The 13,255-nt window shown below is 38.9% G+C and overlaps 3 protein-coding genes, 2 long non-coding RNA genes and 1 pseudogene across 6 annotated transcripts; all 6 read right to left on the reverse strand.

Moving 5' to 3' along the window:
* Positions 1-1,896: 1,896 nt before the first annotated feature.
* On the reverse strand, positions 1,897-4,776 carry LOC123475575 (PH-interacting protein-like). The gene is given in 8 exon segments (XM_045178448.1): positions 1,897-2,043; positions 2,115-2,263; positions 2,323-2,701; positions 2,766-3,381; positions 3,441-3,706; positions 3,781-3,938; positions 4,001-4,540; positions 4,615-4,776. Coding segments are annotated over 8 exon segments (2,331 nt in total). The 5' UTR covers positions 4,691-4,776.
* A 7-nt stretch (positions 4,777-4,783) lies between these two features.
* LOC123475485 lies at positions 4,784-5,914 on the reverse strand. Its single transcript, XR_006650598.1, has 3 exons — positions 5,827-5,914; positions 5,269-5,459; positions 4,784-5,206 (listed from the first exon to the last, which is right to left on the reverse strand). It is a non-coding gene; the product is annotated as an uncharacterized LOC123475485 (long non-coding RNA).
* A 243-nt stretch (positions 5,915-6,157) lies between these two features.
* LOC123475468 lies at positions 6,158-7,613 on the reverse strand (annotated as a pseudogene).
* Positions 7,614-7,883: 270 nt separating this feature from the next.
* On the reverse strand, positions 7,884-9,435 carry LOC123475466 (zinc finger protein 142-like). The gene is made up of 3 exons (XM_045178159.1): positions 8,438-9,435; positions 8,296-8,376; positions 7,884-8,233 (listed from the first exon to the last, which is right to left on the reverse strand). Exons 1-3 carry the CDS (start codon positions 9,299-9,301, stop codon positions 8,036-8,038), a joined length of 1,143 nt encoding a protein of 380 aa, XP_045034094.1. The 5' UTR covers positions 9,302-9,435; the 3' UTR covers positions 7,884-8,035.
* A 257-nt stretch (positions 9,436-9,692) lies between these two features.
* LOC123475478 lies at positions 9,693-10,787 on the reverse strand. 2 transcript variants are annotated; one of them, XR_006650584.1, is made up of 4 exons: positions 10,509-10,787; positions 10,198-10,383; positions 9,898-10,108; positions 9,693-9,835 (listed from the first exon to the last, which is right to left on the reverse strand). It is a non-coding gene; the product is annotated as an uncharacterized LOC123475478 (long non-coding RNA). The 2 variants fall into 2 exon arrangements; XR_006650583.1 differs by having other exon boundaries at positions 10,174-10,383.
* An 856-nt stretch (positions 10,788-11,643) lies between these two features.
* Positions 11,644-12,600, reverse strand: LOC123475576 (putative nuclease HARBI1). The gene is made up of 3 exons (XM_045178449.1): positions 12,543-12,600; positions 12,401-12,429; positions 11,644-12,330 (listed from the first exon to the last, which is right to left on the reverse strand). Exons 1-3 carry the CDS (start codon positions 12,598-12,600, stop codon positions 11,644-11,646), a joined length of 774 nt encoding a protein of 257 aa, XP_045034384.1.
* Positions 12,601-13,255: the final 655 nt, after the last annotated feature.

Raw genomic sequence — 13,255 nt, forward strand, 5'->3', positions numbered from 1 at the left:
GTTATGAACAATTTGTGTTCACCACAGCCGTCTTCTATCTGAGTCATGTGCTGAATTGAGGTAATAATTATAATGTTGGGAAAGAAATATATCAATTAGAAGAATTCGTGGAAACTTTTCACTTCAAACAATCCAGTGGTTCCTCCAAATGGTGAATCTAACTCAGCACTTATGATATTGTGAAGAAGAGGAGCTGGATGAGGGGAAAGAGAGGTGAGAGTCAGAAGTGAAGGAAAACTGTTAGGTTCAGCAATGTGGTTCATAAGCAACTCTTCAGGTATGTAGAACAAGCAGCATATCTCTATAGTGACTGAGAAATAAACCGTGTAAATGTGAATACCTTTAAATGAATTTTAGATCAACTTCCAGTATTCTTGGCCAGCGCAAGAAAAATCAGCGCAAGGCTCGCAACAAAGCTAAAAAAGCACAGCAATAATGCTGAACATCCTCCATTGAGCTCTAGTAACGAGTCAGATCACGCAATTCCATGTGATGATGATGCTGAGATAAGCAACGCAATGGAAGCCGCCACTTTATCCGACAGTGGCATTGAACGATGATCCTGATCCGGGTATGGTGCAACAGCAAGGTTCTAATCCTGCTTATAAAAGGAACAAGAAGAAAAATCGTGGGAAACTAATCGCCGACGCGCGAATAGTGAATCTTCCAACAACGAGATGATTTTCGATCTTGATCTCTAAAATTAGAAAAGAAAAAACCTCTTGAAACTTTCCCTGCAGGGACGGGTACAATAAGAATCAAGTAGTCATAGTATGTTTTCTTCCTGTTTATATTCTGTATCTTTAGTAGTGCAAGAAATATCGCAAATTTTCTACATTTTTAAAATAATTTCATGCATATTAGTTGCATGTATCAATACATGGATTTCATGTTTGGAATCAGTTTGGTTACACAACTTATCAAACAGAAGAGAAACATGCATATTAGTTCCGTTAATCAAATACTTCAATTAGCAGAAAAATGAAAACTTCTTCGGAAAGTGAACATTAAATTGATATTTTTTAAGTAGAAGAGAGCAAAACTGTCATCGATTGAAATTAGAACATGAACTGACTCACGTAGGATTAGTAAAACACTTATGACGAAGCAATTCGTCTATGGTCTATCGTTTGAGGGACCCTCTACAAGCTGATTCAATTTATTGAATTTTTCTTTTCGCAATTTCTTCTATGTCGCCAATGGCTTTCTTCATAAAGGGATCTGAATCAACTTCATTTCAGCCGTCTTCCATTGCGGTTATGCGTTTAGTAAGGTCTTCTATCAGATCATTTTCTTTGATTTTTTGTTTAGTTATTTGAATGTATCGCCGTCTTCCTAGTTTCCATTTCAGTCATTTTGTCGTGCATGGCTTTCAAATCCGATATTTGGCGATCCATATCTTTTTGCTCCTTTTATGCCACGATCTCGCCTTTGGTCAAATTTAATTCGCCTTCTGATTGGATTTCGTGATTTCTTTTCTCGGCTAGCATTTTTCAACTGTTCTGAATTCTAGCGCATTTTCACATGGATCCAGCAAATTCAATCTAAGTTCGAGTTTCAACGCAGTTGCTTGGTGTTCTCTCCATGAAAGTTCTTGAGTTAACTTTTGCTTTGTACAATGTACCAGCTGGCCATTGATCTTTTTTTTTTGAGCGCTAACAAAAGAAGTCAACTTGGATACTTTACTTTGGAGGTTTTGGCATCCGACTCGTCTCTATCATCGCCGTGTTCCAACAAAGTGGAATAAAGTGCATTGATTTGTTGCTGTTCTTCCGACAATAGTTGGATATCCTTTTGGATATCAGCTTTGATTGTCTCCAGTTCACGGTATCCATTTTCAATATCGATATCCGACTGTTCTTTCTCACTCAACAATGTTTTCTTTTGTCTACGAGCTTACCCTCTTTCAAAACTCGTGTCAGGAATTTCTGTATTGCGTTCGCTGCTGACGCCATCTGCGCCGTTAATGACTGACGCAATGCAGACGGATATTTGTTCATCTGCATCTGCCAGCTGAGTAGAAGAGCTCGCCTCGACGACAGCCTAACATAGAACGACGTGATTTCAAATCTTACCAGTTGCACTAATCGTATAACGAAGGACAATTAAATTACCTGTTCTTTATTGGTGTGACGAGATATAATATTGTTGTTTTCTATAGTATCTCCAACTTCTTGAACAGTTTCATTGGTTGAAGCCATTGGTGTAAATGATTTATGCTCTTTCGAGTTGTCTTCTTTTGATTTCGAGCCCACGGATTGGTCTGCAGAAGAAAAGTAACATTATTGAAGAAAAAATGTATTACATGGTTTATAGACTTACTAGGTGACTCGCCCGGCTGCTTAAAGGAAGTAAGAATTTTGCTAATGTGTTCTTCAAACACGGCCGACAATCGAGCGGTCATGCACCAGTTGCGCGATTTTTTATTGGTAAAATAGCTTTTGGAATTTTCAAAAATAACACGGATATCTCTTGCGAAATCTATCGGCGTTGCGTAGCTGTTAAGCCTAAGTTCTTCGTGCACTGTCTCCAAATCCATCGGGTAGTCCATCACCTGAAGATAATCTGGTTCGTCTTGAACTTTGGCTAGCTCGCTGAACAGAACTGCATCTTCGGACTGTTTCAAGATTTCCAATAGACCCTTACACTGCTGTTTCCAGCATGGATCAGAAGTCGTGGCTAAAGTAGTACGTTTACTTTTCTGTTGAAATTAGAATGGTAGTGAATATACAATTCCTTTATCGATAACGCAATTTCAAATTTACTTTTGGTTTTGGATCGTCCAACGTTTTATCCTTTTCAGCGTTTCTGATTTGCTCTGCAGCTTTTTCTTCTTTTTCATCTCGGATTCTGTATTTTTCCAAAACCTGTTGGTACAGGGCTTTGACGTCATTAGAATCCTTGTTTCGGATAATCTCAAGACACAAATCCGAAACGACTGATGAATTTCGAACAATGTCGGACGTTGGTAGATTGAATTTAAATGCGTTGATGTATATACGGCGTACATCATACTGAACCGCAGACACTCGTCGATAGAAACGGCTTTCCAGTCTTGCTTTGATTGTAGACAGATCCATTGGATACTTGACAACGGAAGCGTAGGTAGGGTACAGTTCGAGATTCACGGGCACCAAAAAATGTTTCGCCACGTACATATCCATGACCTTGTTGAAACCCGCAGAAATTCGGTCACACTCTGTGTCTCTATCCCCTATTGGGGACCATTCTTCCGCCAACGGTTTGTACAATAAGTTGGATATCTCTTTGCTCTTGGTGGTAGCGTTCCAACACCTGCCTCATGGTTAGTAGGTCTTCTATTTGGATCAGGGTTTTTCCAAGTCCCATGGACTAGCGCGGTCAAGTTTATTATTTTTCCACCTGAAAAATTAAGAGGGTTAAAGCTCATTGCTTTCCATTTCATTATTTGACGAACGGACCTGATGCGGTAACAAAGGAACGGGGAATCGGGATATTGGTTACTTAGAGGTTCGCGTTCCTCGATTAATCCTTCCCACCAAACTTGGATACCATGGACATTCCTTACGACACTTCTAAAGCAGTCGCCCGGTTGCCAAGTACGCTGGATAGCCAAATCATAATCCTGTTGAAGTACAAAAAAATCCAACACTTCTTCAATATCGTGATATTTCACGATGAAGGATTTCCCTGTTAACGTTCTTGTAGCTGGATCCATGCAACCAAGCTGCCAATAAAGAAAAATAATAAAGCCTCTTTTATTTTCAATAAAAACTAAATAATTTAGAGAGCAAGAATTACCTTCAAAAAATACGTCATTTGAGGTTTGATCTCATACTTAATACCAATAATTTTAACGAATTCTTGTTCACCTATGGTCTCGCTGTACCAAGGAAGAGAGCGAGGATTGAATTTGTAAAGTTTCTTTTGTTTGACGATGTCCAAATAGAGTTCATGACCTAGAATAGAAGAAAAAAAAATTAAAAAATTTCATATTTCAATACCACGAGCAAGAGCAGACCTTGTCTAAAATACACGACTTCATCGCCTATTTGAGGATAAAAAGGCAGTCTGCGTGGAGTGAGAGAAAACAATACATCACACGCTCGAATGGGCTTCTTATCTGAGTTCCTGCGAAGTCTTGGTTTAGATATGCTTGCTCTAGTAAATCGTGGTGGTTCCAAGTTCACTTCTGTTTCGTTTGACCAATCTGAATATTCCGAAGATGATGAGGATGACGGTGCACGCGTGTCTAAATCTGAATCGTCATTGACCAGATCGCTTTCGCTGCTGCCACAGGAGCCATTGGTTTGGAACATATTTTCATTGGATTGTCGGTGACGTTGTTTAGAACGGTTTAGGAAATTGTCATGAGATTGTAACGTATCTTTCTCTGACTCGCTATCCGCTTGTTTTGAGATACGACGGATTCCTGAAAGAGTATTTGAGGTACTATTAATTTCAGATTTGTTCAAGATTCGTAAGTCATTCTTCAGATTTTCGTCGATTCGCCTTTTCTTAGGAATAGATCCAATAGAATCTTCATTTGCCATGAGTTGAACTGAAATCAAAAGAAAAGGATAATTATAAATACTATTTAGCAGCACAATGAATAAACTTTAAATCTATTATTACCCTTGTCAAGCTGAAGTCCAAATGACGAATTATTTTTAACGCAGTCAACTAACGGTACAGTAACGTCGGTGAACATTGAGATTGGACTTCCGTCAAAAGTGAGGAGGTCTTCGTCGGTTTCAAATGATGGAGAATTTTCAGAATCCGGGAGTCAATTCAATATTTTTGATTGGTTCGCGAGGAAAGAGTCATTGACACTGATGGAATTTTGGGACAGTTGACCACATTTGGCAGATGCTGGCACCTGCACTGTTTTCAGATAAACAGCGTAGCGTTCGATAAGATTTTTCGAGCGCACGAGACATGTAGCTCTTTTGTGGACGCTATCTTTCTGCGAAAGCCGATGTATATGATTCCAAATATCGCGGCGAGAATCCGCGGTTAAGTGGCAGTACGTGCATTGGTACGTTTGATCCCCTTGTTGGTGATTCTTAGTTAAATGGCCATGAAAGCCATCAAGTGTCTGATGCCAAAAAGAGCAGTAGGGGCAGTGGTACACTGTCCTTTCAACTATGGGGGATGACAGCCCCTCTTCCAGGGACACATTAGCAGCTGAACCTGAACTGCATCTAGAATTGTTGTTGACAGTCCTCTACAAAAAAATTACTTAACTGATGACAAAAGAACTAGAAAAAGTGTGGAAGTTGATCTCACCCTTCGCTTACCATTTAGCATATGTGATATTTAAATTCCTCATTCTTTTCTCTCGATTTTTTGCTGTTATAGCATTTCTCACTTTATCGTGTTTTTTGGCAGATGAGATGGGGCAACTTCTGACATATTTTAGAATGTCAATCAATAAGAGGCTTCTTGGCAAAGTTTTTCTTGGTCCAATTTTAATACATCTGAGAATAATTATTATTTCAACATCAGTTTTTGTTTTCCACAAACTGGTAACAAGATTAAATTATTTTATAAATTTCTTTGCCAGGGAGTAGGTGCAGAAACTAAACAGATAGATGGATGGTCGAAATATTGGCCCTTTTTTCAGTGTCTTTACCGATGACGGACAATAAACATCGAACAAAACATTTTATGTTGCATAAAAACTGTTTTGTCGAGACAATATTTCGATTGACTATCTTGTCAATTTTTATCATAAAACTAAAACAATTCTAAAACACCTTACATGCTTCAATTATTAAACAACTGCAAAAGAAATAAATCATGGACGACAAAAAAAACAGTTTGAACTCACAGTGAGAAACTTACGGTTCATAGACGTTACCTCGTTCCCACCACCTAACACTCACAATAGCTGGATTTGTCTCGTGGGATCGACTACCAAAACAAACCCTTAGGCGGGAAGCTGAAAGACGATGCCAGTTTTTCTTTTTCTGAAATATGATCTGAAAGCGGCCAAAACGCGGGCGCCAAAAAAGGCCAAAAGGAACAAAAAGTCAAAAACAATAAAAAACAGAAACCAGAGAGCAATAGCCCAAGGGCAAACGCCTATTATTATTATCAGCTTCAGCTAAATACCCCAAGACTTTTCGAAATGAAACGACTGCCAACCGTCAAAACGTCAAATCCTATAAGGATGCGCAGTTGTTGATCAGTTTATTTCATCCGGTGCAAATAAAAATCTATGGATTGAAGTTTGGTCGCAAATTCAAATACACTTGAGGACAAAGACAAGAAAAAGAAGAATGTTGTATCTTTGTCACATACGGTATCCAGAAGCACAATGAATCAATCAAACGTGAAAAGAAAAAAAAACAACAATGATGTTTATGTTAGATAATCTTTGCAAATTAAGCTTATCTCTATTTATAATCATTTTTTTTTTGAAATTAGGGAATCATTTTTAAATCGAGACAACTTTTCAATAAATGATAGCGTCATTTAATTAAATTGTTTCGCTCACGTTGGGAGAAACACTTTTATCCGAAACGTAACCGTCTAAAGCATTGAGCAAATCCCGCTCTTTTTCGCGGATTTTCGATAAGCCTTTCATGTATAACCTCTTCAGTTCTTCTTTACATTGTGGTACGAGTCCCGATCAGCTTTCGTTCCTCGGCCACCAATTGCCTAATATTAGAAACAGATTTGGCCAAGTCTTCTTGCAAACGAACCAATTCGGTTTCCTTTTCAGACATTTCACTTTCAAAGATTTCAAGGAGCTGGGCAGCTCCTGCATGTGACTCTTCGCTCTCCTTCATTTGGCAATCAAGAATTTCAATTTCTTCTCGTAGATCTGCAATGGCTTTTTAATTTCGGTAAGTTTAGCTTCTAATTCGACGACAGTTTTTGACACAAGTTTTTGACTTTCTACTAAGACACTCTTGTTGAATTCCGATTCTTGTCCCGGTTCGTACATTGCAAGACTGAACTTGAGCTCTTGACACTGTTCGGTTCGAAGTTGGAGTTCAGCTTCAATCTTTTGACCGCAGAGTTTCATTAACCGTTGCTCGGCAACGTTTTCTCTCTTTTAGTTTCAATAATTCTGTTTCACTGGCACTATCGGTCTCTACCATCTTAAGCTGTTCTGTCCGCATTTCGTTGATTCTGTCTTGTGCTTCCTTAACCTTTTGTTCCATTGCCTGACGTTCTGCTAAAGCATCATCCAAGACAGGAAAACGGCCCTGCGGAAAAGTGGCTAGGATTTGCGGCTGTATGTTGGTCTCTTGTTGTACATCAAGCACGCTTAGTTTAATTTCTTCGTCTCCTGCATCTATCGTAAAAGTGCGTAAATAATGAGGGATTTAATTATCATATTTCTTTGATCTACTGCTATTACCGTTGCTCGCAGGCACCGTGGCAGGTTTCAAGGGACTTTGCTGTTCAATTTCCTCGTCTGAATGAATTCGCAACCTTTTTCGGCGATGACGTCTCGTGCTGCTCGAGCTCCGGAGGACTATTCCGTCTACAACGTCGTAAGCAGTAAAATTTATTAGAAAGAGGAAGGGATAAAAAAACTAATGAATAAACAAGTAAAAAAATTTACTCGTGAGCGATGAGGACGACATATCAGTCGTAGGGTGAGTTTTTACAGAGGATTGGTTCTCGGCTTCCGATCTTGAATCCGATGACGCGGAGCTGGATGACGAAGGTTTACGGTCATATTCCGATGATGAATCTGAAGTGATTTCGAAACTGAGAGATGAGGAAGAGTCGTCCCTCATCTGAGCTGATGACAAACTTGAAGAGGGAACCCAGTCCCGCGATCCATCATCCGTATTGTTTGCTAGAGAAGATTCACCAGAAAGCTTCCAGCTACTGTCACTAGAATCCGAAAGAGCTTCTCTTTTCAATTCTTCATCAGAAACTAAATTAGTGATCTTCCGTGTTCCTGAATATTCTAATTCTGGAATAAGGGACGTTTTGAGATATTCGGGGTACTGGTTTTCTGGAACAGGTTTGGTCATATTCCAGCAAGCTGATCTGTGAGTTTCCTTCGGGCTTTCCTTAATGTGTTTGGTTATGGCAGTGCGATAACGAGAGCTGAAATCGCAATGGGAACATTTGAATGTAGTTTTTTTTCGTGCGCCATAAGATGTTGGTGGAAACTGGACACAGCTCGAGCCCAAAAACTACAGTGAGGACATTGGTAAACGAGGCGTTCGATAAGTTTGACAGTCCGAATGCTGCTGCTGGAATCTTCACGTTTCCTTTTCATCTACGAACGCAAATGAAACAACTATCTATGACTTTCATTGTATAGGAAAAACGTTATCATACCTTTCTGGTTGTTTTCTTTTGAGTGTCCTCAATGTCCAATTCCTCCGTGGATGAACCCACAGAATCGGGCACGTGCGTTTTCTACGACAATTTTCCCCACGTTTTTATGTTAAGTATAAATGCGAGATAAAAAACGAAATACCTCATGCATGTCAAATCGTTCCCGAGAAGAAGTTTTGAAAGAACACTGGGAGCAGACATGTTGCAAATCACAGTCTGAATTAGATAGCTGCTCTGATGAATGGGATGAAGTTTTCCCAGCAGTCGCCGCCTTGTGGGCACTTGCGTGATGGTTATTCTTTTCAGTCAAGGTTTTTGCTTTGTAATTGCAAAGGTTACAAGAAAAGCCCTCTGAATGGTGATTGGTTACGTGATAGGTAAGTTGGCGTTTCATTGGAACTGAGTACGAGCATATGCTACAGCGATACCCAGAATTTTCCGTATGCCTACGTCTATGGTTCTTTAGACGAGATTTTTTATTGACAGAATAGTTACATGACTCACAGAAGTATCGGCCAGGCCCAGTCTTATCAGATGTTTTACTCGTTCCGTATGGCTCTTGATCACTACTGGCCAATGATGATGAAATGGTCTTTTTCAAATAAGAATTTGAACAAGGGTAATTTTGGTCGATTGTGAGATCATGTTTCGTTTGACAATGATGGAAAATACGACGTGAATCCTTCGCTCGGTAGGAGCAATTTGGGGCAGGGCACAAATAATAGATTTGGCCTTTAATTCGGCGTTTTTTCAAATCGGACTGGCTAACGCCAGGGAATGCCCTGCAAGACGTCTGCATTTCGTTTTCTTTTGGAAGTGCTAGTCTCGATTGTTGTTCTTTTGAAGTATTGGCTGTTACGCGATGATATTGTTTCACATGCGCTTTCAATTTTCTGGCATTCGGTGTTCGAAATGAACACTGTGTACAAGGATAACAGTTTCTTACGTGCCTTTTTGAAGGCTGTGAACTATCCTTCTTGGAAAATAAGGCTGAAGACGGATCCATATTCTTACTACTTGTTTGTGAATGGTTTACAACCGAAACCTCAATCCCGAAATCAGTTTCCTTTCCGTGCTTTTGTTGACCAAGATGATTATCTTTGGACTCTCGCGGACCTTTTACGCAGGAAGACTTGCGCTTTTTTTTCCTTTTTCGTCACATTGAAAGGCTTGTACGGGTAATTGAGATGAGTATTTGTTTTCTTCTTGGGTATGACATTGCCGAATGGGAGTTTCGGAATTTCTCGTTTCATGACACTTCCTCTCCGTCCGGTTTACGTTAGGGGATTCCAGCTGTACTTCGGGATGATGTTTCATCCGATGTTCCTTTAGAGAGATAATGTCTTTGCTCTTGAATTCACAGCCTGTACAACTGTAATGGATCTGGGACAGTATATTAAAACAATTGATGTCTTCGTCTTCGGAGGTCTCAACACGAGAAGTCGAATTAGACGTGGATGTTGAAAGTTGTATCCCTTGATGAGTAGACTTTGACTGTATGGACTTCACTAACAAGTTTTTCCTATTTTCTGTACTTAATCTGCTATCAAAGTTCATGTTATATTGGGAATACAATAAATATTTTCTGTTAATGCAACCCACCTATTTGAATCATTGGCAGAAGAATCAGGACATGCATTTTCAACAACAGCGACATAAGTGTTAATGCCAAGTGATTCAACATTCCCCAGCTGAACTGCCTCCCCTCTGGGAGCCCCATGTTTGGAATTGAAGTTTGAGAATCAGTTGAATGTGAGGATCTTTCATTCAGTTGTGCAATTTCCATCTCTGCAGTATAATTGCTATACCAGTCCTGTGTCCATGGAAAAACAGATGGTACAGAGTGCTCAGAGATTTTTCTTTTAGTAGTTTGATCACCATGCAAAAGATATATGTAATCACTCTGTTTAAAATGAAGTGAACAGACTGCAGCAGCAGCATCATCATTTGTTACTGAAAGAACATTTGGATCTCTGTTGATGTTGATCATCCACTCCTTTCTTCTCTCAAGATCTTTTGGTATGTCAAAACAAACCAAATTTTCAGGCTTAGGACAGGAGGAAATACAACATTTTTTCATTTTATTCCCTAGAAAAAATTGCTAAAATATAGACAAGTTTCTTAGTTCTTAAAAAGATACTAAAAATATGCCACTTGAAGTTTTTTTAATAATAACACAACAGCATTTGCTATAATCATTACGCATTACATACCTTATTCCGAATTGTGCATAACTAGTTAACACTGATTGTTTCCTACAATTTTCAAAACGAAGGGATGTTCACTCGTTTTTTCTTCTGTTCTAAGCATTTTTCTTCACATCTTATGTTACCGCTAGATTCTATTAAATAAATACAATATCTGTAATTTTTGTTGGATTAACAACTATAGAGATATAACGATGAAAAGATGATTATATTTCCAGAAATTATTTGCTATCAGTCAACTAAACAATCAATTCAGGAAACCAAACAATCAGCTGGTACGCAAATCTACGTTGCCGGATGGCTGTATATTGGAAATGGTTTTCCTGGAAAATTAAAAAAATTATTTTTATTGTTAATGTTGATGTTGAATTTGAATGTCATTCAACAGTCGAAGTTCTATACCACTCGTTCCCAGAATAGATTTATCTAATCTATGACTATCTATCTATCTATGATCCCAAAAAAGTTATTCGGGGCACAATCGGGGGGCCCCTGCCCACTTCATCAACAAAGCCAGGGCTGGGCAAAAATCATAAATTACCCCGATTGCCCCAACGGCATTTTGAAAGATGGCGGCTGTTACGGGTAAAAATCAGGGTAGGCGGGTAGAATGAATTATAATCAGGGAATGATCGTGGCAATTGAATAAAACGACCGTTTTGGTCAGAAATCGATTAGTTACTATCGGGGTCGAAATTGAATCCCTGATTACGCACCACGATTTGGTTCGGGGAGAAAAATCTCACCTCGAACCCCGAAAGTCCCGCCCGATGCCACAAAATGCGAACCCCGATTGGCAAAAAAGCGCCCCGATTAGCTCCGGGGCCGATCCTCTACCACACAGCCTCACACATCACACGTACGCTTTTTAATGAAGAGAATTTGTATTTCATTTGAGATTTATTTCATATTCAAGTTTTTAATAAGGCAAGGTGCGAAGAAATACTAGATACAACCATAGGAGGAACACAGTTGTACTAAAAGTATCTATTTTTAAAGAAACAAGCACTAATCTCCCAGACTCCCACACGTTTTCCAATGTGCTTTTCTACGGTTTTCTCCGCAACATAAAAATGTCATAGAGAAGCAGCGCAACACTATTTATATTTTAGTACTTATTACGGGTCAGCTTTTTCCATATTTAACCCACAACTCCTGCAGAAATCCGATCTCGTTTTATTTCACCCATTTGTTTGCTTTGCAACTCTTCTGAGGTTAGTTCAAAAGGCTCGGATGCTTCGAAACATAGATTATCAAAGAAATGATTTGTTGCGTTACCATCGTACTGACAAGTCTGGACATCGACGTCTTCTAATAAAAAGTCATTATCGAGGATGCAAAGGTTATGCAAGACGCAACAAGCGATCGTAAATTTAGTGGTTGTGTCAACTTGGTGAAAATCAAGACGACTCATTGGTTGCTTGAAACGTTGCTTTAAAAGACGGAAAGATTTTTCTACCGGTTGTAGAGATAGTTGCAAAGCGCTGTTATAGTTTATGCTTGTTTGGTCGTTTTGCCCCATGTAAGGTACCAACATATGATCAGATAACGGGTAGGTTTCATCGCCAATCAGATGAAGATCATCCGAACAAAGTTCAGGCAGTCTTTGGTAGACAAACGAAAGCTTATAGACACGTGCATCATGAATTTTGCTTGGTGGTCCAGTGAAAACATCCAGAAATACTCCGTTTGCGTCGCAGATGCCTTGCAATGTTATAGAAATTTGTTGCTGGTGATTAACATAGCTAGATTTATTTTTATTCGCTGGTGCCCGAATAGGAATATAGGTGCTTCCGATGCAACCCAATACTCCAGGAAAACCAGAAATCTGAACAGAGGAACAATGTTATAGGTTACATGTTTACAAAAACAATGACAGAAAAAACATGAAAAATTACTTGTTCAAAATGATGTGTGCTTTTGCTTTCTTTTCCTCATTATCTTTAGGAAATCTAATAATGCTAGGAGCAATGTCATTGAGATGATGCATTACACGCCCACACTGCCGATGAAAAGTTGATTCTCCAATGCAAAACTGACTAGCAACCTCACTTATACATGTTTTGCTTCCAGCAAACCTATAAAGTAATATGTTCATAGCATTGCCAAATCATCATTGTCAAATTTAACTAGGGATTATACTTCAAAAAATGATAAAACATGATTTTCTGCAGAAGACTTTGGTGTTCCACCATGTGAATCGTTCTTGGGATAAAAGGGTGATTTCTCAAAGTCATTAATAATTTTAGAACAGGTTTCTCGTTTCATGCGAAATTCCCTTCGAAACTAGGGAAAGATTTGTAGTGAAAAAAATGTGAACGAAAATGGATAACCTATCTAAAAGTACGTCTTCTTCGGCGTACGATTCCATTAAACTTTGTCGTTTCTTGTGTTTGGGGCGAAGCACTCTTTCTTTGATAAGCATCTGTAAAATTTCATCGTCGGTGGAGTCATTTGATTCCGAGGATTCCAAAATTGCAAGAGCAAGAGCTAATTTACGCTTTCGGTTGTCTGTATCAGATTTGGTATCCGTCTCCGTCATTTTTCAATCAAAACATTATTTTCAAATCTTACTGTATTAGTCTGCTTATCTCGTGGTACGTTGTCATGGAAACCATTCGTCAAAATTGCGGAGATAAATAACAATAACATTTTCGCCTACTTATTATATATTATTATATACACACGCCTATTATTATTATTATTATTTTCTGTTTTCATTGCTCGAGCGAACAAAGAGCGAATACGATCTA

This window comes from Daphnia magna, linkage group LG8, assembly GCF_020631705.1.
Source record: "Daphnia magna isolate NIES linkage group LG8, ASM2063170v1.1, whole genome shotgun sequence".
NCBI lineage: Eukaryota > Metazoa > Arthropoda > Branchiopoda > Diplostraca > Daphniidae > Daphnia > Daphnia magna.